Genomic DNA, 25,222 nt, shown 5'->3' with positions numbered 1-25,222 from the left:
TAATATATTAATTCATTCATTCTTCCTTAGGATCCAGTGAGGTAGATGTTATGTATTTTTATTTTGCAGCTGTAGAGATGAAGTCATAAAGATTAAGAAAATTTGCCAAGGTCAAAAACTGTGACTATCAGTGCTAGAATTTTTGCCCAGACCAGTAAATGTTACTGGAATTACTGATGAGAAAATATTTTACAGTTCTTATTTCTTCTCACTTGTGATGCTACCCAGCAATGGGTGAGGGTCTATTATGGCACACAGAGACACGGGAGAATATGTACCAAGACAAATTCAAAGACAGTATGCCTCAGTGGAGTTAGTCTGCAGAAGGACATAAGGAAGCCTGAAATTAATATTCTGAATATTCAGGTTGACATCAATATGTCACAAGCCATAATTTTGAGTGGCCTACTGCACTCATTGCTATGACTATTTTTGCTTAATTGTGATTAATAATTGAAAATATTTTTCACTATGTGAAAATATACTTTGTTCCCAAGGGCTCAAAATGGTCACAGAAAAGACCCTGCTAGTAAAATTTAAATTCCATTTAGCATGTCTCATTTTCATGACTTTCACTGAAGCCATGCTTTCCCAGGTATGAGTTTAAGGATGAAGAACAGGTGGAGAGCAGTCAGAGTCACTCCTCTGGCTTCCAGGTATATTCTTAGCAGAAAGTGGGAAACAAAGGATAGTTTCTAGTACAAATCAAGCTTAAAAACCAGCTGGATTAAATGAGGCTGGAAGGAGTGAGGCTGTCATTCAGGGGCAGCTGCTCTGTGCCCACTTGGACTTACTCTGGCTATTTGATGCCAGAGAAGCCCAAATGCAGCTCTATCATTGCCCTGCCCCTCCCAAGTTTAAAGGCCAATGCCCAAGTCCTTAGTTTTGTCTTTTAACAAAGACAAAGCTGGGATGGGCTACCAAAATATTCAAATTGAACTTTAGCTTTTTATTGTGATGCAGAGGAAGAATTCATCCAGCTGGGATCAGAGTCCTATGTACCCATTCCCAGAATTGGGGAGGTTTCTGACCCTCCTAAAAGGAATGATGTTCAGAAACATGCTACAACTATTTACTGAATGTTTACCACGGGCCAGGCACTGTGGATGCAGACACAGGGGAAGTCTAAAACTCCTGCATTCATAGCACTTACATTCTACTGGAGAAGGATAGGTGATAGTAGAACAATCAAAAACATGTTCATTTTGTATGGCAATTAATACTAAGGAGACAATAAAACAGGGATATGCTAGACTGTGCCAGGGTATAGGTGAGATTAGGTGGTCTCAGAAGGCATTTCTGAGAAGCTGATATTTTTGCTGAGACATGAGTGACCCAAAGGTGCTGGTCATGCTAAGATTTGGAAGAAATTCTTGCATTTTCTGCTCCCTGGAATGAGCCAGGATTAATGAAGGTGCAGGAGATGGTAATGTGGTTGCAATACAGTGAATACGGTAAGAACAGTAAGGAATTTAGACATGAAAGTAATTGCAGGGCCAAATCACCCACAATGGAGGAAGCTAAGGAAAGAAGATCAGATTGTATTTTAAGCGAGGGGGAAGATACTGGAGTATTTTAAGTGTAGTAGTGATAAGATATGGTTTGAGTTTTTAGAATACCATCTCAGTTGCTGTGAGGAGAATGAATTTTAAGTGACAAGGGTAGATGTGGAGAGAGTTCGATTCCTGGAGTGATACAGACAGCTGCGAGATGGAAAGAAGTGCTTTGAGTTAGAATGTGTTTTGGGGGTAGAAACTGCAAGGACTTGCAGATGGCCTGGATCTGACAGTGAAAGAAAAGGAGAAACCAAGCCCTTCTGACAACTGAGTGGATAGCTGTGTGTTTTATTGCAGTTGGAAAAACTGGGCAAGGGACTCCTTCCAATGAGGGGGATTCAAGGAAAGCTTTGCTTTGGCTGCCTTAAGTTTGATATCCCTGGTAGTGAATCAAGAGGAGATGAATGCTGAGTAGATAGCCAGACACATATGTGTCCAACCAAGAGAAGGGGGAGGCCAGGGCTAGAGGTAAATATTTGGAAAACTGTCTATAGGTGAGATTTGAATTTCATTAAGTGAGATTTAAAGTTGTTCTCTGTTGCTGTTATTACGGGGAGAAAAAGGAAATAAGAGAGAGGTCACGTGGAAGAGCACAGAGTGCATGTGGCTGGAGGCAACAGCAAGGCAGTAGCTCTCTAACCTCTGTCAGTGCCCAGCCCAACTTCTCCAGTACTTTCCAACACAGCTGCTCACTGCAGATGAGAAGCCCCCCCTGAAGATGCTGCTCTGATGGAGCAGTGACCCTCTCTGTGAAAATGCCTCAGCCTGTCCTCCTTCCAGGGATGCAGACTTCCCATCTGGCCCAGTAACTGGGATGGTTGGGCCCACAGGCCAGCAGATACACCTCACATCTGTGTGTCATGCTTCCTCTCCTAACTTCATCTTCACCCCACCCCACCCCACAGACAGGTGAAGACCTGGTTGGAATTGGTAATAAAATGCCAAACAACTCACCACTCGAAGTCCCAGTTGGCACAGACACAGGGTTCTGAGACCACTGATCCTGAGTGGTCTCGGCCCAGGGCACACTGAGCTCCTGGCTTACGTTTCTTGAATATTTTCCTTTCTCCCATGACACAAGGCTCTCCCTTAGAGAGAAATTCCATAGTGAGAGAGACAGAAAAACAAAAAGGTGGTGAAATAAACATGTTGTCAACAAGAAGCATTAGCCTGTTCATTCTCATTTAGGTACTTTATGTAGCAGTCTCATTCTCAGTAATGATCCAGGAGTTTCAAGAATAAAAGTACTAATCTTTTACTACTACATAAAAGGAACATTATGGGAGGTGGGCCCACTTCTACCCTCCACCCACCCAAGCCAGTGATGTCTACATCATCCTGTTTCTGCTCCACCTCCACGGAGAATGTAAGGACTCCAGGCATCTTTGCAGACCACCAGGCATTTGCCCAAATGGCTTCAGTAGCAATTCTAGTGGAAAGGAGCCCATTTCTGGCACATTTTTCACATCATCTTCAGAGGGAAATTGAAGTTGACCCAAAATGTTCCCTCTCTATGATAAACGACCATGCCCAAATCCTAATTCCCAGTCAAGGACAAAGAAAGGAGAAGTTGGTACAAATTACAAGAACCCAGTGGTTCTGAAGAATGCTGAAGCTTGCTTATTTCTCATAGCAGTAAATATCTACCATTGCTATACCTACTCACCCCGAAACCCTTTCTCAGTGGACCTGTTCCCAGTGCTCTGGGGCCCTCATTTCAGGCCAGTCTGAGAAATGCTCTCGCCCTCCACATTGACAGATGAAATGAGCAACTCTTGGAGGCCTTCTAGCTGTAAAAAGCTCGTTTCTCCATGGATACAGCTAAAACCCTAGGTTATCATCATCACCTTTCCCCCAGGCAGCTCAGTGATTTCAATTAGTAGATAGGATCCCAGGGTGTGAGATGGTTCCTAAATATCATCCGGCCCTACTGGACCTACGTATGTTTCACCCTTTTCTTCAAATCCACACCCACAACCTCAGATGACCCACTACCTTCCTCCCCTAAATAGGAAGGCTCAGATAAGACCCAACCAGGCTTGCACTAGCTCCTCCTCCTAGAAGCCAGCAGTCCACCTCCCTGGGGTGTACCTGATTGAGCAGGTGCCAGGTCTGATAGTCCTCCTTGGTGCAATGCCGGCTGAAGATAGATTTGTAGTCCACTTTCACCAATTGCCATTCGGAGCGGAGGCTGAAGTGGCCAAAAACTCTAAGCGTTTAGGGGAGGAGTGGGAGAGACAAATGGAGAAGGTCCCATAGTCAGTCACTAATGCACAGAAACTGGGAAGGAGATAGACATTCACTGCAGCCTGGACTTTAGTTGTTCTTCCAAAGTGAGCTCCTTGAGGGCCATTGAGGAGAAAGCCCACTATCCATACAACTCAACCAACTGGCATGTCATTCACATGGGTTTTAAATCAACTATATTTTAAATTGCAAAAGTAATATATGTCTATTACAGGAAGCATTTAAAATATAGAAAGCCCAGTAAAGAAAAAAATTGGAATTGGTAGTCCCAAACTCACCACCCATATAAAACCCTTGTTCAGATTTAGATAAACAGTCTTCCCATTTCTCCTTAATGTAAGCACTGGCATTTTACCTACCCATGTCCACTGACAGGGACTCAGTTTCCTCATCTGTAAAGTGGATTGTACATATGTATGTTGGGGTAGAAGGAGTGAATTTGCTAATTTAAAGCACAACTTTGCCAACTGCAAAGTCCTGGTTGAATTTAAGTGTGTTAGTTGAAATTCCCACTGTTTAATGCACATAAATACCTACCCTCCCTCCTCCTTCCCTGAAAAGAAAAAAAAAAAAAAAATCACAGCAGACTCATAAAAGGAACTCATATTTATGTATAGTAAAGAAGCACACCATCTGTGACTTAGATAATCAATACTGACCTTTTCAAAGCCCAGCAGTTGATTGCCCTATAAATATGAATGATCAATTGTTTCTAGAAAAATAGAAAAAAAAAGACTGATCATCCATACTCTACTCGGGTGGCATGTCTTGCAATTACAATGCAAGACATCTATCATAGTGATGTAAAGGGGAGACCGATCATGCTGCAAACTTAAAACAACCGAAGTCTTTCAAGGAATTGGATGGCTTCCATTTCAGCAAGACTTAATCACACTACCAGCCCTGGATTCTCCTCTGCCCAAGTTCAGATACTCTTATGGTGACACCTACAAGATTAACTCTCTTCCTGGGTCATTTTCTAATGCTCTCTAAAAGATGAGGATGCATATGGGAAAGGTAGAGACTGACAAAACTTGTGAAATGAAGAAGAATACAGAGTTGTTTTTGTAGATCATCCAATTTACAATACATCTCAGGATCAATTTTGAATGTGCTTCAGATAAAAGTTAAATAAAACCTTTTAGAGCCTTATCTAAAAGAAAATTAAGCAGACTTTGAAAGAGAGACAGGATCTCTCCTTTAGTAAAACTACATGGGTTTTGTATGGATCTAAGCTCAGCATGGGGTAGCAGAAGCTCTGAGCCTAAAATACCTACCATAGGCAGCTGACACTGTGGAGCAAAGCAAACCTAACTCCCTCTCCCTGGGTTCTCTCTGCTCTCTTGTATTCTTGCTAAATCCAGTGGTTTCCAAATCCAATTCATCGATGCCAGGTCATCCACTAAATTATTTCCATTTCTTAGCTCTGGATTCATTTTACATAGAGGTCAGTCCATTTTAAATCTTTAACAAAACAGCTCTCTCTTATCAAACATTTTTGCTTGTTTGAAGAGAGGACAGTTAAACTGATAAGCTCATCAAGGGAAAATGAAACAAACAAACAAACAAAAAAACAGTGGGAGGAGACCTTGACAAATATCTTTTTTTATCTCTATCGAGCCTTCAAAACTGTCACATTCAGATGCCACTTCCACCGGTAAGTCTTCCCTGACTGGAATACTCCTAGTGCAGTATGTTAATGACGCTAAACCAAATATTTCTGCTGACTCCAAATAGTTTAAATTTACTTCCTGGATTACAAAAGACGTCACGTCAGATTAACCACATTCCTTTCTATGAAAAGGTTACTAGGCAGACAGAAGAGGAAAATGTGAAGCACATGATTTGCCTGGATACCAGCATGGCATTTAACAGGGTCTGTCATAGGAATCTTGACAAAAAGATTGAGAAAATATGAGCCAGGTACTTGGTAAAATTATGTGGCTGAACAGTACTTAATTAAGACATTAAAATCAACCAAGAGGGAGGTGTGAGCAGTCCGCTGCAGGGTTCTGTTGTCTGCTCTTTCTTGTTCATCATTTTTATTAATGACTTGAAGACACGAAAATAATGGTCATCATTGGAAATTGAATTTTTTGATGACATAAAGCTGGAGGAAGCACTCAATATGCTTGATGGCAGAAGCAAGACTCAATAAGGTCGTGACAGACTAAAGATAGGCTCAACTTAATAAGGTGTGATGTAACCCAGAGAAATGTTAGCTAGATCCTTTCCATGGTAATTGTATAAGTAATGGATAAACGAAATGGGGCTTGGTGATTTTCAGGTTTAATAGTAATAATAATAGCAGCTTAAGAGTTTCCATTCACAATGTGAACACTTCAGGGAGACATAAAATATTTAACGTGATCTTGAAATGCAGTAACAGAATTATATGTATTATCTAGAACCAAAGAGGCAATAACCTGGTCTTTTCTACACTAACTAGATCACCAGGTAAATTGTGGTTGCTTTTGGCTGCTACCATTCAAGAAGGATATAGACTGAGTGTCTGAATCTACGGTACATGTTTGGGCTTTGGTAGTGGTGGTGAAGTATGAATCTGTTTAAATTTTAAACAAACAAAAATGTGCTTATCAGCATGTATGTATTTATCTATAAATAAAAATCACATATATTTTGTCAGATTATTCATAGGGGTTCATAATTCCTAAAGTTTAAGGACCACTGAAGAAGAGAGTGATTAAGATGGTACACTGCATTGAATGGTGACCTGCAATAAGATATGACCACTTCCTATTCCCTGGAACTGTGAATGTGACCTTATGTGGGAAAAGCATCTTTGCACTTGTAAATCAAGGGTCTTGAGTTGAGATCATCTTGGATTATCAGGGTGGGCTCTAAATCCAATAAAAGACACAAAGATGAGTAGCATGCAGTGAGCAGAAGGCCATGTGCAGACAGATGCCAAAATTGGAGTTATGCAGCCCAAGCCAAAGAACACCTGGAACTTCAGGAAGATGGAAGAAGCAAAGAATGAATTCTCTGCTACAGCACCAGGGGTAGTAGAGGCCTGTTGACCTTTTGATTGTGGACTCTAAACTCCAGAACTACAAGAGAATAAATGTCTGTTCTTTTAAGCCACTAAATTTGTTACAACAGCCACAGAAGACTAATACAGGTGGCAATATGATCCAAGACCACTTTCGTCTACCCAAAATGTAGTGTAAGAACTAAGGCTGGTTAACCTGGACGTGACATAGGAAAGTGCAGTGAGGGAAGAGCAGCAGGTGGATATTCTAGGGAGCTCTCTTGCATGTAAAAAATAACCAAAAATAAAAGTGTGAAAGTTTATAAAATGTGAGAGAACTTTCTTCTTCTTTTTTTTTTCTTTTTTTTTTTCTTTTTTTTTTTTTAACAGAGTTTCACTCTTGTTGCCCAGACTGGAGTGCAATGGTGCAATCTCGGCTCACCACAACCTCCACCTCCCTGTTCCAAGCAATTCTCCTGCCTCAGCCTCCCAAGTAGCTGGGATTACAGGCATGCGCCACCACACCTGGCTAATTTTGTACTTTTTTAGTAGAGACAGTGTTTCTCCATGTTGGTCAGGCTGGTCTTGAACTCCCGACCTCTGGGGATCTGCCCGCCTCAGCCTCCGAAAGTGCTGGGATTACAGGTGTGAGCCACCACACCAAGCCTGTGAGGGAACTTTCTAACAGACAAAGGTTCTAACAACAGGAACAAGAGATGCTCAAAAGTTAGCAAGCATAAAACTTCAAGCTCAGGCTTGATCAATTCCCAGGGCAGATACGGAGTAGCATGCAAGCATCATCCATGTGTACAGCCTAACTGACCCCAAGCCTCTAAGAATGTCCATGTTTGTGGTCTTTCCAACTCTTTGAGCTATCCATTACTGATCTCAGAGTGCTCATTTCAGGACAGAACACAAGAATAGGTGCTCAGTCAGGACTTACAGACTTGTTCAGATTGTTCTGTTTTGTAGTCCTCACAGGTACATTCCTTTCATGTACATTTCTTTGGCTTCTTTCCCAGATTTCCTTATATTGTGTTTCCCAGGTCTTTCCCCAAACTGTAAACTGACACACTAATGTGTTCACTCAGGAGCGTGCTAGTCTGCTCTCCCTTGAAGTCACTTTCGTGTATCAGATGCAAAATTTTAATCACTTAAACACTGGTAGGATTATGAGCTTTGCTCATTTTCTCGATGGGCCCCAAATAAGATCAGTGGGGTAAAACCCCCTGGCAACCTTCAGACATTAATGTGTTCCCCACCAATCCACCCATTTTCAGCTCTGGGAAGAGCAAAGTTCATTGTGGGTCCTTTCCTATGGGGCATAAATGACTCAGACACATGGTCTCTTTTGTATAGACCCAGCTTCCCTAATTCTGTTCAATATCACATTAATTCATTGCTCTTCTGATTAGAGCCTATGGAAGCTGAAGAAATGACAGAGACATAACAAAATAAGCAGGGGATGAAATTAAGAACCAATTCAAGTATTTTTCTTCTCTTTTCATGAATACTCAAGGAACAGATGTTAAAATTTACAAGATCTGTGGAAGTAAGAAACCAACAGAGAAATTGAAGTGGGCATCATCGTAAACCATGTCCATCACTTTGGAGTGATAAACACCGAGAAGGTCCTCTTGATCCTGAATTAGGAAAAGAGAAAGTCCAGACTGCTTCTAATTGATAACAATAATTTTGAAAATAATCAATTTCCAGAAAAAGTTTCTCATCTGCTGGAAATACTCCTCTTAAGGAGAGCCTGTTACCAGCAAAATAGGTACAGCACACTCCTCATACGTGTAGTACTTTTACGGAGGGAACAAAGTGGTTCATGTATCAATGGAATATTAAAGCCCAAGAGATGGCTAAGATGGAAGAACCAAAGGCATGGAGCATCTTTAAAAGGATACTATAATTCTCAAATCGGGTGATACTGATTTCAGAAAGTCCTCTGTGATTCCTCTGGCAACACTGAGCTCTTTCTTTAGAAGCTCAAATGGTCCTGTTGTCTCTAGACCAGAGGTTCTCCAACATCTACATCAGAATCATCTACAGGGCTTGTTAAACATAGAATGTCTCACTCCTCGAGTTTCTTATTAGTGCATCTGAGGTACCTAAGTATTTGAATTTCTAATAAGTCCCAGGCGATGCTGATGTTGCTGGCCCCAGGACCGTATTTTGAGAACAACTTCTCTAGACCACCAATCCAGAATTCCAGAAAGTTCCTATACTTTTGGTGAAATTTTTGTCAACTAATTAAAAAGCTTCTTAAGGCTGGAGATACTTTTAGTACTTCTTTGTATCCTATGAAACCTATCAACAGTAGCTGCTTAAAAAAGAATGGCTAATTGATCATTGAATGCCAACAGAAAAAAACAAGGCAATTCTAGAGCGTGGAATTTCATTCTCAGGTCTTTGGCAAAGAGAAACTAATTCTTAGTATGGCCAAACCCACTGTTATTAAATCCCACTTCCCTGCAATTACCAAGATAAACTATTTTGGCATCCTTTTTCAGAAACCCATTCCTAGCCCCCTTTTTAAACTCAAAGCATATTTTCACCAACATAAACCCCCATCATGTGAGATAATGTGGGTGAAAATTTTGAAAACCACAATAGACAACAAATGTTTATTACCATCATCATCATTTTTACTGTTGGAATCCTCATAGACTCATCCAAGGACTTTCTCATCAAGGACTTTCAATAGGCTTGGCTCAAAGTCCCTTTTTCAAGGTACTTACTAACTTCATATGTTGGGACTTCCTTTTTATTTTTTATTTTTATTTTTTTTTTTTTTGAGACAGAGTCTCGCACTCTTGCCCAGGTTGCTGGAGTGCAGTGGCACCATCTCGGCCCACTGCAAGCTCCACCTGCCAGGTTCAGGCCATTCTCCTGTCTCAGCCTCCCTAGTAGCTGGGACTACAGCCGCCCGCAACCATGCCCAGCTAATTTTTTGTATTTTTAGTAGAGATGACTTTCTTTTTTTATTTGACATCTTCCTTGTGAGCCTTGGAGAAAGTGAACACCTCATATATAAATATAGATGACCGCTTGGAAACAGGTAGCCTACCCTTTGGTTTCCTGAGGAAGTTGCTCCCAACCACAGGAACAAAATAAATGAATTCTCTATGCTATTTCTCACTATATAGATTTTCAGAAAAAAAAAATCAATTAAAATTTATAACTCCCATTTTTCTCTTTCCTTTTACCTTGCCAACTGGATTTTTCATGGGAGTTTTTGACAACCACTCAAGATTCACCTTCTTCTTGGACTCTACAAACTTAAGAGGCCATCTCTGTCTTTTTCTAAAACTCCTCTGATTCTAAATGCCTACACTGCTAACATGACTCTGGTTACAGATGGTCCTCCTGTGCTCTTGAATTGTTGTTAACATATGGGTGGTCTGGGCAAGGTCGCAAGAGTACTGGGCAGGGAAATAGAAGACTTGGCTTTTCTTAGACATGGTCTGCCATAAAATTAATTAGGTGACCTTGAGCAAATCACTTTATCTCTCAAGGATTCATCTTTTTTAATGAAAGATTATTTGAAATCAGTGACACGTGTTCAAAGAATGAGTTGCAGAAATAGCCTACACAGAATGTGGCCCTTTCAAGACCATTTCTAAGAGTTTATTTTCTTTCAACCCCCACGTCTACCTCAAAGTATACAAGCTATCCATCTCCTGGTAACCCTATACACAAAGGATTTATCTATTACAGTCATTCATCTTTGTCTGCACTGGCATTTCTTTCATATAACAGATGCTTAATAAATAGTTCTGGGTTGATTAATGATAGAATTAATCTAACAAAATCATTCACTTCTTCCAAAATTGAGGTAATAGCTTCATCTGCCCTTATTTCTGGGTCAAAGAATGTGGCTGAGTTGTGTATCATTTGGAATATAAAAGGACAGAAACAATCTCAGACAAGAAATTGCAGCAAATGCTCTGTCCCTTGTCACCCTGGACTGTGCTAGGATTTCCACAAACAAATATGATTTACTGGGACCCTAAATAACCCACCTCCTTTAATCCACCATTCAGACCTGAGTAAGCCTTTCAGGAAGGGGAATAATTAATTTGAGGGAGGGAGGCGGTTCACAAAAATAAGACTTCATTAGAATTCTATACACAGAGAGGGTTAGCTACTCATTAATTAAATGATTTCAAAGGGGATCTCTGTATATAATTGCTATAATTTAGGTGGAAAGAATGCCACACTAAATGTAATTAGAGGACTAGGCTCTGTAAAGATGTTTTCCTCTTTATAGGAGAGCAGCCCTGGGTTACCTGACTCTCTCCTGCATAGTCATTTGATTCTTTTTTAGCCTCCCAATTATGCCAACTTTTATGCATAGTTATGAAAGCTGAGAGAAGTTTTAAGAAGAGAATGGTTGACCACAATCCTTCAAGAAAGAATCAGAATTTGTTCCTAGGAAGTCACTAGAAAACATCGAAAAGGAAGAACAGTACTGTGGGAGTTATATTAGTGGACTTCACTGCAGGCTGACTAATGAGTGCATCTTTGATCAAACTCAACTAAGATAATATCATATTGCCATTGACTCACAACTGGGATGTCCTTCTTTTCTGTCCTCAGAGACTCCAGTACCTGCAACTCGAGTTCTTCTAACCACCAACCGTCCCATTTCCATCTGCTAGAATAACATCTTCAGAAACAGAGCGGGGCAAAGCCAACTCTGCCAGCCCCTTCCTGAGTTTCTTCCTTCTGTTACTGGCTTGACTGGACTGCCAGTCTTCAGGCTAGAAGCCTCTGCATCAAGAGACCCAGTCCTCAACCTGCTTTTCCTCTGCTTGTGATGGCTTACCCCACACCTTGTCTTGTCCAACTCCTACTCCTTCTGTAAGCCTTAAGTCAAATTATAGATAGTAGGTTTTGGTTGGGGGATAAAAGGGGCAGGAGAAAAGCTTTTCAAATGTAAATATTTCCTAGAGACCATCCTTATTTCCTCTTTAAGAAACAAAATGAATCGTAAAGAACTCATGGTTTTCTTTCCAAATATATGAGGTTTCTTCCTTTTTCTTTTCAAAGGCATATAAATTTATTAATGTGAGTATGGGCATGGAAGTCATATAGAATATGAAAAACTGTGAGGTTTTTATTCTTTGTTTTCATCACCATCATTTTATTTAAAATCTCTAATTTAATTGCAAATATTTAAAGAGAATGTGGTTTCAATGATAATCAGCTCTTTGAAAGTAGTCTAGACTTTGTATTTGGCTCAATGTATGGTTAATATGTTAAAATATATTAAATGTTTAGGAACAGGACCACACAGCAGGAAGTGAGTGGCCAGGGAGCGAGCATTACTGCCTGAACTCTGTCTCCTGTCAGGTCAACTGTGGCACTGGATTCTCATAGGAGCATGAACCCTACTGTGAACTGCACATGCAAAGGATCTAGGTTGTACATTCCCTATGAGAATCTAATGCCTGATGATCTGAGGTGGAACAGGTTCTTCCCGAAATCAACACCTCCCACCTGTACCCTCATCCTTGGAAAACTGTCTTCCATGAAACCAGTCCCTGGTGCCAAAAATGTTGGGGCCTGCTGCTTTAAATCAAGCTTTCTAATAATATTATTCAATATTCAAAATCATTCTAACCTTTGGACTACTTAGTCTATTGGTTTCTAAGTGAGGTTTATCAAAATGTTTTCCTATGATTGCAAACCTTTCATTTCTCCTTGCATGTTTTATAGTCTTTATATTATACAACCACAAAACTGTACAGGTTTTGAGATTATTATATTTTCTTGGTAAGTTTTTCCTTTTAGTTCTAATTCAAATACTACTTTTCTATTATATCCTCCCTGATCTTTCCTCCTTGCTTCTTTTCCATCCTCAGAAGAAAATAAAATCACTCTCCCTTGAATTTCTGTAGCATTTTATCTGTATTTTGGGTGTGACCCACAGCACTTCCAAAATGTATGAAAAATCATAGTATATGCACGTAAGTGTCTTATTCTCTTTGCTAGATTTTAACTTCTTAGAACTTTGCCAACTCACATAAGATTGTGCCTTATGCATCACAGGTGCTTGTCATATATTTATTGTCTGAGCGGCTGTAGAATAAAGTGCTTAAGCACAAAAGTGTTCATATTAGATGGCCCAGATGTTCCCAATCCTGGAACTACGGAGGGTTCCTTACACTTTAAACTTACTTTCCTCATGTGCAAAATGAGGAAAATAGCAGTATCTAACACAATATTGAGTTGTATTTTATAGTGATTGCTATAAATTAACAAATTAATAATTTAAAACAATTATTAGTATAGTTATATACTACGATTATTTACTTTGTCTTTGCTGGATGTCTAACTATTTTTTTGGGCAGACAGTGTGCCTTATGCTTTTATATCCCCATGATCCCTACCCATAAGACTTTGCAAATAGTAGATGAGCAGATCTCAGTCAAATAACAATAATAATTAATATTATTAGGCCAGGTGCGGTGGCTCACGCCTGAAATCCCAGCACTTTGGGAGGCTGAGGCGGGCAGATCATAAGGTCAGGAGTTCGAGACTATCCTGACCAATATGGTGAAACCCCATCTTTACCAAAAATACAAAAATTAGCTTGGTATTGTGGCACACACCTGTAATCCCAGCCACTCAGGAGGCTGAGGCAGGAGAATTACTTGAACCCAGGAGGCAGAGGTTGCAGTGAGCTGAGATCTGCACTCCAGCCTAGGCAACAGAGAGAGACTCCATCTCAAAAATAATAATACTAATTAATATTACCTACATTAGGGAGAAATTATTGAACACTGAGGGTAAGCTAACCACTATGCATGGATCATCTCATTTTATTTATTATTCCCATTTAACAGGTGAGGAAACTGAGGTTCAAAAAAGTTAAATAACTCATCTGACAAGGTTACACAGCAAGTAAATGATGAAGCCAGGGGTCAAACTTAGGCGTTTGCAGCAATCATTCTAAAACAATTCTCAGCAATGTGCATTTTCAGCAAGGCTGTTACTCTTTTTTAAGTCCTTCATGACTCATTAGCAATCATTTAACTGCACAGTTTGGCACCGGAGTATGGGCAATGGGATCCTCTTACCTCCAGCTCCTAATAGCCTGTTTGCATAAAAGGCAGAAATGCCTTGAAATATATAAAAGTGAAAGTACAGTTGGAGGAAAAAAGGAGAAATCTGCAGAGAAGAGGTTATCTAGAAAGTTCCAATTATGACCCTATTTGTCTCAACGTCTAAAGCATCTATTGCATGAAGAATGATGTACTTGACTCTGAGCTATTGGCCTTCAGTTGGAAATCCCTGAGGTATACAAAAGAACAAACAGAATTATAAAGTTTCAGGGCTGGAGGGGTCTTTAGGGATGAGCTTCTGACCATCCCTCTTTACATGCTAGCTGGGGAAACTAAGGCCTGCTCAAGGACATAAAGAACTGGAACCCAAGTCTCCTGACAGCCAACTCTCTCTTCCAAGCTGACTGCTCTTCATGGGAAACTTTTTCAGCTTGCAGGCAGAGTCATAGTGTGCCATATGTGACTGCAGCACCACAAAAACTTGAGGAATGCAGAGAAGAGAAGTGATTCACATCCAGGGCTGCAGTTAACTAGGAAAGGCTTCAGCCAAGACTGACTTTCCAGATTTCACTGGCTTTTCTCCCAGGCTCCTGCGTCTAAAGGGTGCTCTGCATTTTCCAAACTCCAGCCTGCCACTCTCTGTAACTACAGATGTGTGCTACCAGTTTCTTCTAAGACAGAGGATCTTCTTTGATGTGCTAAGAAGTGGCATTCCCCTGCACAGCCTTTCCCCTCACTCTAATGGATCAAATGAATCATCAGAATGACAGGGACAAGGATGAAATGAGCCTACTCCTATCCAGAGACAGCTTAACTATGCTGCTCATTGAGCTACTTGTGTGGGTGAAAGTCAGAAATACTAGGGTGATAGAGTCTAAAATGGGTTTCATGGGTAGCCAGCAAGCTGAGGACAGGCAAAGGCCCTCAATTTACAAATAAAGAAGAACCCCTGCTAGAAGTGAGGGAAGAGGAGAAATTCTCCCATTGGTCCAGGGGTTTCCCTACATTCATATGTAGATAAATGAACTGCAATCAACTGCTCTCCAGTGACCCACTCTGGCTACACACAACTTCTCCCTATTGACACACTGGATTTATTTCTCATTCCTCTAAGCAAATAGTTAAACGTGCTGTGGATTCCGGTGAGTCATACACCATCTCCTCTGCCCTCTTCATCCAGGACTCAGAATTAGCCATTGCTAGGTAACTACAAATCCCGACTCAATCCTTTCACCCAGCCTCAACTCCGTTTACTGGCTGGATGTCATTAATTTGAAAGCAAATTATTACAAACCTGGAAAACACTTCTAAAATGCCTGCAGATTTATGATGAAGTCATTTCACAAAAGGTCACAGGCAACTCTGCTATAATTAAATCTTTCATTAATTTTTAAAATACACAATAACTTACAAATGCAGCATAAATTAACCAGATGACCTTGAAGAAATTATTTAGAGAACTGTTTCATCAGAAGCCACTATTTAGCGATTTCCTGAAATTTTATTTTATAAGTAGAATTTGTCTATTTCCTATTCTTACCTCTTACTGGGTTCTAGTAGTATGTTTATTTGAAATGATTTAGTATTAATTTAGTCAGGGCATTGGTTAGCACTGGGAAGTGATGGTACACAGTTGAGGCTCTTTCTTCCTTCAGATCACAATCTCAAAGGTAGAGAAAGAGTGACCCACATCAACATCAGGATAAACTCAAATGCAGCCCCTCCCTTTCATTATCTGGGAGATTATTTTTTTTAAATGTCATTTTTAAATGTATCATTTTGATAAATGATTTCCCTTTTTCTCATTATAAAAATAATGCACTCTCATCATGAAAAATTTGAAAACTAAAAAAATCTGTAGATAAGAAAATAAAAGCCTCACTGGAGGTAACGCTTTTAATATTCTGTGATGTTCCTTTGATTCATTGGCATGTTATTCTTTCTCAGACTAGGCAATAAGCAAAAATCAAACTGAAGCCAGGGTTAGGATCTTTGGAAGTTAGAGGTACCCTGAAGCCCTTAGGCTTTAGCACTATCTATCTCCCCCATTTTTTTTCTCTCCTTTTCTTTACACAGATATACACACCACCACCACCACCACCACCACCAGCACCACCACCATTTAAAAAGCTCAGAATTGGATTATAGAACTGATTCCATGAATGCCAGAGCTGAAGTAAACCTCATTCAAAATTGATCTTTCCTCTACTGGGGATGGAAGTGGCTTTTAAAATATAAACTTCTTAACAGTGACTTTGACTATTTTGTTTATGCCCTAGCCCAGCTTCTAGAACTCTTAAAACAGTGCCTGCCTTGTAATAGGCTATCAATATGTATTGTTGAGTAAAGAAATAATAAATGTTCTTGTAACAGCAACACTTGATTCATGTGGACTCCTGAATCCTCTTTTAAATGTTCCTGTAAGAGTTCAGTTCTCTCTGAAAGGCCTGGCTCCCCATGCCTCCTCTTGCCTCTGCCTCGAAAACCCCTCCTCATTTCCCTCCCTCCATGAAGGAAGCTGCTGAGGACAGATTTCAAATCAAAGCAGAAAGAGCATAGTTGTGGCAAGACCAGACATCAGCAGACAACAGCTGCTGATCTCCAGAAATTCAGGCCACATTCTTGGCTATTGGTGTGTGTCCATGACACCTGATTGTTTTCCCATTAGGGTGTAGATGGGATTAGTGGTAAAGGAGGTCAGTGGCTACAGGGCGAATTGCATTGAGCAAAGGCCAGACATGAACTAGACTTTAATAGAAATAGGCAGGGAATCAACAGCAAGAATCCTGCAGGTGGAGCCTGTGTTAGTTACACAATACAATGATTGGCAAGGTGGTGGAAAGTGGCAAAGATTAAAAGTCTTGAAAATAAGTATGGGGGGAAGAGGATGGTAGAAGGAAAACCGAGAAAGAGACTAAAAAGCATTGGAAGAGAAGAAACAAAGAAAGGAAAATGATTTCTAAGATAAACAAAAAGAAATCATCCTATGTCCAAACAACTTTGATTCTTTTCTCAAAACTAACTAAATCCCTTTAACGGGCTTGAAAGTTTAAAGTCCACAACTGTGGGTGAGAAAATGTGGTCTGCGAACCTGTAGAAGATGAGGCTGGAGTTGAGCAATGACAGAGAATCTAAGAGATGGAAACAAGGGAGAAGATGGATATTTGAGATGGGATTTGGACAGGAGGAAAGATGGGGAAATTAAAAGAGCTATAAGAGAGGAAGGGAAAGAGGGACACTGTGTTTTCTCATGTCATTAAAATGTCATGACATTTCTCAGTTTCCTACTTTGTGTCAATTCCTGAACCAAAAATTAAGAAGAATCAGAAAAAGTATAAAGTTCGGTACCTGCTCTTAAATAGTTTGCCATCCAGGCCAATAGAATTACTTACTCACCATATATTTGCTGAGCATCACCTACGCACGAGGACAATTATGTTCAGTGCTATGGGGGATAATAAATAAGACACAGTTGCAAGCCCCCTCAATCTTACAGAACAAATAAAAAGCCCTGGCATTCTATCTGCAAAGATAATCAACATGCAAAACAATCAGAAAATAGTGCAAGAATTATTATTGCACTATTGGCGTATATTAAGAGTGTATTATTTGTGATAATGCCAATTCACCATGATCCACCAATTCCACTTCTGGCTTGCAGCTCAGAGAATTTCTTCCATGTATGTATCTGGAGGTATACATAAAGATGTGGTAATACTGTTTGTAAGAGCACATAGCTAGAAATAACCTAAATTTCCATTGATAAGAAAATAGATAAATAAATTGTGCATATTTATATCATGACAACATGCCATATAGCACGAAAAGTGCCTGTACCAGATGGATATGACCCCAGATAGATAATATTGAGGGAAAAAATCATGTAGAAGAATATTATTTTTATAAATTATACATTTAAAAAACATATAAAATGATACCACATATATTTCTGTGAATACGTAAGTGCTAAAAGTGTCAACATATGTTCTAGAAGGGTTTGTGGAAGGAGTAAGGATAGTAAGTCTGCGATGGACAATAATGAAAATATCATTATTATCAAATCTATCTGGGATTTCCTGTATATTTTATTTAAAAATCTGAATCAAAGTGATAACAGGTTAATATTTATTATTTTCAGGTGGTGGGTACACAAGCTTTGTAATATTATTCTTTGCATTATTTTGTACTTCTTAAATTTCAACAAAAACCTGTAAGACAATCATATAGTTATGAAATTGCAGATACAGAATCTAAATTGTGAATCACAAATTTAAAATCTTACCAGAGCAGGAGGGCAACTTCAATGAACAAGGAGTGAAATGGAACAGCCGGAGACGACATGTGTACACCAGGCGAGGGGTGGGACAGAAACAGCATACCCTGTCCAAAGTCGGCAGTTGCCATGCAGCTTCAGCAGAATGTTGGACTATAGGGAGTTGGACTTAGTGCTGCCAGATGTTTCTGATATTGCAAATGTTGGCTCCATTGGAAAAAGTACACACCAAGCAAGATAAACCTGTGAGTCACTGTGAACCCCATCAAAGGAATTCAATACAAGGAAATGAGAAAAAACTTGGGCTTCCTGAAAGAGGTGAGACTTATATGTGGGGTTTTGATAAGAAATGAGGAGTGTTTTTTTTTTTTTTTTAAACAAAAGCTGAATGTACCATTTGTGACAACATTGGTGAACTAAGAGGACATTATGCTAGGTGAAAAAAGCCAATCATCAAAAGACAAATACTTTATGATTCTACTTACATAAGGTATCTAAAATAGTCAAACTCATAGAAGCAGAGAATAGAATAATTGTCAGGAGCTGGAGGAGGGGAAAATGAAGAGTTATTCAATGCGCATAAAGTTCCAATTATGCAAGATGAGTAAGTTCCAGAAATCTGATGTACAACATAGTGCCTGTATTTAGCAATACATTATTGTACACTTTAAAATACATCAAGAGGACAGAACTCATGTTATATGTTCTTACCAAAAAAACTCACAAAAGAACAAAAGGTAATTTTTGGAGGTGATGGGATATGTTTAGTAACCACGATTGTGGTGATGGTCATGGGTGTACGTATACATCCAAACTCATCAAAATGTATACATTAAATATGTGCAATTTTGTGTATACCAATTATACCTCAATAAAACTTTTTTTTTTTTTTTTTTTTTTTTTTTTATTTATTTATTTATTTATTTATTTATTTTTATTTATTTATTTATTTATTTATTATTATTATACTTTAAGTTGTAGGGTACATGTGCATAACGTGCAGGTTTGTTACATATGTATACTTGTGCCATGTTGCTGTACTGCACCCATCAACTCGTTATTTACATCAGGTATAACTCCCAATGCAATCCCTCCCCCCTCCCCCCTCCCCATGATAGGCCCCCGTGTGTGATGTTCCCCTTCCTGAGTCCGAGTGATCTCACTGTTCAGTTCCCACCTATGAGTGAGAACATGCGGTGTTTGGTTTTCTGTTCTTGCGATAGTTTGCTAAGAATGATGGATTCCAGCTGCATCCAAGTCCCTACAAAGGACTCAAACTCATCCTTTTTTATGGCTGCATAGTATTCCATGGTGTATATGTGCCACATTTTCTTAATCCAATCTGTCACTGATGGACATTTGGGTTGATTCCAAGTCTTTGCTATTGTGAATAGTGCTGCAATAAACATACGTGTGCATGTGTCTTTATAGCAGCATAATTTATAATCCTTTGGGTATATACCCAGTAATGGGATGGCTGGGTCATATGGTACATCTAGTTCTAGATCCTTGAGGAATCGCCATACTGTTTTCCATAATGGTTGAACTAGTTTACAATCCCACCAACAGTGTAAAAGTGTTCCTATTTCTCCACATCCTCTCCAGCACCTGTTGTTTCCTGACTTTTTAATGATTGCCATTCTAACTGGTGTGAGATGGTATCTCATTGTGGTTTTGATTTGCATTTCTCTGATGGCCAGTGATGATGAGCATTTTTTCATGTGTCTGTTGGCTGTATGAATGTCTTCTTTTGAGAAATGTCTGTTCATGTCCTTTGCCCACTTTTTGATGGGGTTGTTTGTTTTTTTCTTGTAAATTTGTTTGAGTTCTTTGTAGGTTCTGGATATTAGCCCTTTGTCAGATGAGTAGATTGCAAAAATTTTTTCCCATTCTGTAGGTTGCCTGTTCACTCTGATGGTAGTGTCTTTTGCTGTGCAGAAGCTCTTTAGTTTAATGAGATCCCATTTGTCAATTTTGGCTTTTGCTGCCGTTGCTTTTGGTGTTTTAGACATGAAATCTTTGCCCATGCCTATGTCCTGAATGGTACTACCTAGGTTTTCCTCTAGGATTTTTATGGTATTAGGTCTAACATTTAAGTCTCTAATCCATCTTGAATTAATTTTCGTATAAGGAGTAAGGAAAGGATCCAGTTTCAGCTTTCTACTTATGGCTAGCCAATTTTCCCAGCACCATTTATTAAATAGGGAATCCTTTCCCCATTTCTTGTTTCTCTCAGGTTTGTCAAAGATCAAATGGCTGTAGATGTGTGGTATTATTTCTGAGGACTCTGTTCTGTTCCATTGGTCTATATCTCTGTTTTGGTACCAGTACCATGCTGTTTTGGTTACTGTAGCCTTGTAGTATAGTTTGAAGTCAGGTAGCGTGATGCCTCCAGCTTTGTTCTTTTGACTTAGGATTGTCTTGGAGATGCGGGCTCTTTTTTGGTTCCATATGAACTTTAAAGCAGTTTTTTCCAATTCTGTGAAGAAACTCATTGGTAGCTTGATGGGGATGGCATTGAATCTATAAATAACCTTGGGCAGTATGGCCATTTTCACGATATTGATTCTTCCTATCCATGAGCATGGTATGTTCTTCCATTTGTTTGTGTCCTCTTTTATTTCACTGAGCAGTGGTTTGTAGTTCTCCTTGAAGAGGTCCTTTACATCCCTTGTAAGTTGGATTCCTAGGTATTTGATTCTCTTTGAAGCAATTGTGAATGGAAGTTCATTCCTGATTTGGCTCTCTGTTTGTCTGTTACTGGTGTATAAGAATGCTTGTGATTTTTGCACATTAATTTTGTATCCTGAGACTTTGCTGAAGTTGCTTATCAGCTTAAGGAGATTTTGGGCTGAGACAATGGGGTTTTCTAAATATACAATCATGTCATCTGCAAACAGGGACAATTTAACTTCTTCTTTTCCTAACTGAATACCCTTGATTTCTTTCTCTTGCCTGATTGCCCTAGCCAGAACTTCCAACACTATGTTGAATAGGAGTGGTGAGAGAGGGCATCCCTGTCTTGTGCCAGTTTTCAAAGGGAATTTTTCCAGTTTTTGCCCATTCAGTATGATATTGGCTGTGGGTTTGTCATAAATAGCTCTTATTATTTTGAGGTACGTTCCATCAATACCGAATTTATTGAGCGTTTTTAGCATGAAGGGCTGTTGAATTTTGTCAAAAGCCTTTTCTGCATCAATTGAGATAATCATGTGGTTCTTGTCTTTGGTTCTGTTTATATGCTGGATTATGTTTATTGATTTGCGAATGTTGAACCAGCCTTGCATCCCAGGGATGAAGCCCACTTGATCATGGTGGATAAGCTTTTTGATGTGTCGCTGAATCCGGTTTGCCAGTATTTTATTGAGGATTTTTGCATCGATGTTCATCAGGGATATTGGTCTAAAATTCTCTTTTTTTGTTGTGTCTCTGCCAGGCTTTGGTATCAGGATGATGTTGGCCTCATAAAATGAGTTAGGGAGGATTCCCTCTTTTTCTATTGCTTGGAATAGTTTCAGAAGGAATGGTACCAACTCCTCCTTGTACCTCTGGTAGAATTCAGCTGTGAATCCATCTGGTCCTGGACTTTTTTTGGTTGGTAGGCTATTAATTGTTGCCTCAATTTCAGAGCCTGCTATTGGTCTATTCAGGGATTCAACTTCTTCCTGGTTTAGTCTTGGAAGAGTGTAAGTGTCCAGGAAATTATCCATTTCTTCTAGATTTTCCAGTTTATTTGCGTAGAGGTGTTTATAGTATTCTCTGATGGTAGTTTGTATTTCTGTGGGGTCGGTGGTGATATCCCCTTGATCATTTTTAATTGCGTCGATTTGATTCTTCTCTCTTTTCTTCTTTATTAGTCTGGCTAGTGGTCTGTCAATTTTGTTGATCTTTTCAAAAAACCAACTCCTGGATTCATTGATTTTTTGGAGGGTTTTTTGTGTCTCTATCTCCTTCAGTTCTGCTCTGATCTTAGTTATTTCTTGCCTTCTGCTAGCTTTCGAATGTGTTTGCTCTTGCTTCTCTAGTTCTTTTAATTGCGATGTTAGAGTGTCAATTTTACATCTTTCCTGCTTTCTCTTGTGGGCATTTAGTGCTATAAATTTCCCTCTACACACTGCTTTAAATGTGTCCCAGAGATTCTGGTATGTTGTATCTTTGTTCTCATTGGTTTCAAAGAACATCTTTATTTCTGCCTTCATTTCGTTATGTACCCAGTAGTCATTCAGGAGCAGGTTGTTCAGTTTCCATGTAGTTGAGCGGTTTTGAGTGAGTTTCTTAGTCCTGAGTTCTAGTTTGATTGCACTGTGGTCTGAGAGACAGTTTGTTATAATTTCTGTTCTTGTACATTTGCTGAGGAGTGCTTTACTTCCAATTACGTGGTCAATTTTGGAGTAAGTATGATGTGGTGCTGAGAAGAATGTATATTCTGTTGATTTGGGGTGGAGAGTTCTATAGATGTCTATTAGGTCTGCTTGCTGCAGAGATGAGTTCAATTCCTGGATATCCTTTTTAACTTTCTGTCTCGTTGATCTGTCTAATGTTGACAGTGGAGTGTTGAAGTCTCCCATTATTATTGTATGGGAGTCTAAGTCTCTTTGTAAGTCTCTAAGGACTTGCTTGATGAATCTGGGTGCTCCTGTATTGGGTGCATATATATTTAGGATAGTTAGCTCTTCCTGTTGAATTGATCCCTTTACCATTATGTAGTGGCCTTCTTTGTCTCTTTTGATCTTTGATGGTTTAAAGTCTGTTTTATCAGAGACTAGTATTGCAACCCCTGCTTTTTTTTGTTCTCCATTTGCTTGGTAAATCTTCCTCCATCCCTTTATTTTGAGCCTATGTATGTCTCTGCGTGTGAGATGGGTCTCCTGAATACAGCAGACTGATGGGTCTTGACTCTTTATCCAGTTTGCCAGTCTGTGTCTTTTAATTGGAGCATTTAGTCCATTTACATTTAAGGTTAATATTGTTATGTGTGAACTTGATCCTGCCATTATGATATTAACTGGTTATTTTGCTCATTAGTTGATGCAGTTTCTTCCTAGCCTCAATGGTCTTTACATTTTGGCATGTTTTTGCAATGGCTGGTACCGGTTGTTCCTTTCCATGTTGAGTGCTTCCTTCAGGGTCTCTTGTAAGGCAGGCCTAGTGGTGACAAAATCTCTAAGCATTTGCTTATCTGTAAAGGATTTTATTTCTCCTTCACTTATGAAACTTAGTTTGGCTGGATATGAAATTCTGGGTTTAAAATTCTTTTCTTTAAGAATGTTGAATATTGGCCCCCACTCTCTTCTGGCTTGTAGAGTTTCTGCTGAGAGATCTGCTGTTAGTCTGATGGGCTTCCCTTTGTGGGTAACCCGACCTTTCTCTCTGGCTGCCCTTAAGATTTTTTCCTTCATTTCAACTTTGGTGAATCTGGCAATTATGTGTCTTGGAGTTGCTCTTCTTGAGGAGTATCTTTGTGGCGTTCTCTGTATTTCCTGGATTTGAATGTTGGCCTGCCCTACTAGGTTGGGGAAGTTCTCCTGGATGATATCCTGAAGAGTGTTTTCCAACTTGGTTCCATTTTCCCCCTCACTTTCAGGCACCCCAATCAGACGTAGATTTGGTCTTTTTACATAATCCCATACTTCTTGCAGGCTTTGTTCATTTCTTTTTCTTCTTTTTTTCTTTTGGCTTCTCTTCTCGCTTCATTTCATTCATTTGATCCTCAATCGCTGATACTCTTTCTTCCAGTTGATCGAGTCGGTTACTGAAGCTTGTGCATTTGTCACGTATTTCTCGTGTCATGGTTTTCATCTCTTTCATTTCGTTTAGGACCTTCTCTGCATTAATTACTCTAGCCATCAATTCTTCCACTTTTTTTTCAAGATTTTTAGTTTCTTTGCGCTGGGTACGTAATTCCTCCTTTAGCTCTGAGAAATTTGATGGACTGAAGCCTTCTTCTCTCATCTCGTCAAAGTCATTCTCCGTCCAGCTTTGATCCGTTGCTGGCGATGAGCTGCGCTCCTTTGCCGGGGGAGATGCGCTCTTATTTTTTGAATTTCCAGCTTTTCTGCCCTGCTTTTTCCCCATCTTTGTGGTTTTATCTGCCTCTGGTCTTTGATGATGGTGATGTACTGATGGGGTTTTGGTGTAGTAGGTGTCCTTCCTGTTTGATAGTTTTCCTTCTAACAGTCAGGACCCTCAGCTGTAGGTCTGTTGGAGATTGCTTGAGGTCCACTCCAGACCCTGTTTGCCTGGGTATCAGCAGCAGAGGCTGCAGAAGATAGAATATTTCTGAACAGCGAGTGTACCTGTCTGATTCTTGCTTTGGAAGCTTCCTCTCAGGGGTATACTCCTCCCTGTGAGGTGTGGGGTGTAAGACTGCCCCTAGTGGGGGATGTCTCCCAGTTAGGCTACTCAGGGGTCAGGGACCCGCTTGAGCAGGGAGTCTGTCCCTTCTCAGATCTCAACCTCCGTGTTGGGAGATCCACTGCTCTCTTCAAAGCTGTCAGACAGAGTCGTTTGCGTCTGTGCAGAGGTGTCTGTGTGTCTTAGTTTACTGTGCCCTGTCCCCAGAGGTGGAGTCTACAGAGACAGGCAGGTTTCCTTGAGCTGCTGTGAGCTCCACCCAGTTCGAGCTTCCCAGCAGCTTTGTTTACCTACTTAAGCCTCAGCAATGGCGGGCGCCCCTCCCCCAGCCTCGCTGCTGCCTTGCCGGTAGATCACAGACTGCTGCGCTAGCAACCAGGGAGGCTCCGTGGGTGTGGGACCCTCCCGGCCAGGTGTGGGATATGATCTCCTGGTGTGCCTGTTTCCTAAAGCGCAGTATTGGGGTGGGAGTTACCCGATTTTCCAGGTGTTGTGTGTCTCAGTTCCCCTGGCTAGGAAAAGGGATTCCCTTCCCCCTTGCGCTTCCCAGGTGAGGCAATGCCTCGCCCTGCTTCAGCTCTCGCTGGTCGGGCTGCAGCAGCTGACCAGCTCCGATCGTCCGGCACTCCCCAGTGAGATGAACCCAGTACCTCAGTTGAAAATCCAGAAATCACCGGTGTTCTGTGTCGCTCGCGCTGGGAGTTGGAGACTGGAGCTGCTCCTA

General features: G+C 40.2%; 1 protein-coding gene across 3 annotated transcripts in view; it reads right to left on the bottom strand.

Annotated features, from left to right (window-relative positions):
- SORCS3 (sortilin related VPS10 domain containing receptor 3) overlaps positions 1–25,222 on the bottom strand; it is a 621,240-nt gene that overhangs the window by 61,208 nt on the left and 534,810 nt on the right. For all 3 annotated transcript variants that reach the window (XM_005566376.4, XM_074000806.1, XM_045361488.3), the window contains exons 15-16: positions 3,648–3,765; positions 2,511–2,644 (exon numbers count right to left, since the gene is read on the bottom strand). In XM_005566376.4, the coding sequence (XP_005566433.1) occupies positions 2,511–2,644; positions 3,648–3,765 (252 nt within the window). The remainder of the gene's footprint in view (positions 1–2,510; positions 2,645–3,647; positions 3,766–25,222) is intronic.

This window comes from Macaca fascicularis, chromosome 9, assembly GCF_037993035.2.
Source record: "Macaca fascicularis isolate 582-1 chromosome 9, T2T-MFA8v1.1".
NCBI classification, from domain to species: Eukaryota; Metazoa; Chordata; class Mammalia; order Primates; family Cercopithecidae; genus Macaca; species Macaca fascicularis.
The sequence above is the reverse complement of the archived record's forward strand: the minus strand, read 5'-3'. Positions and strand labels throughout refer to the sequence as shown.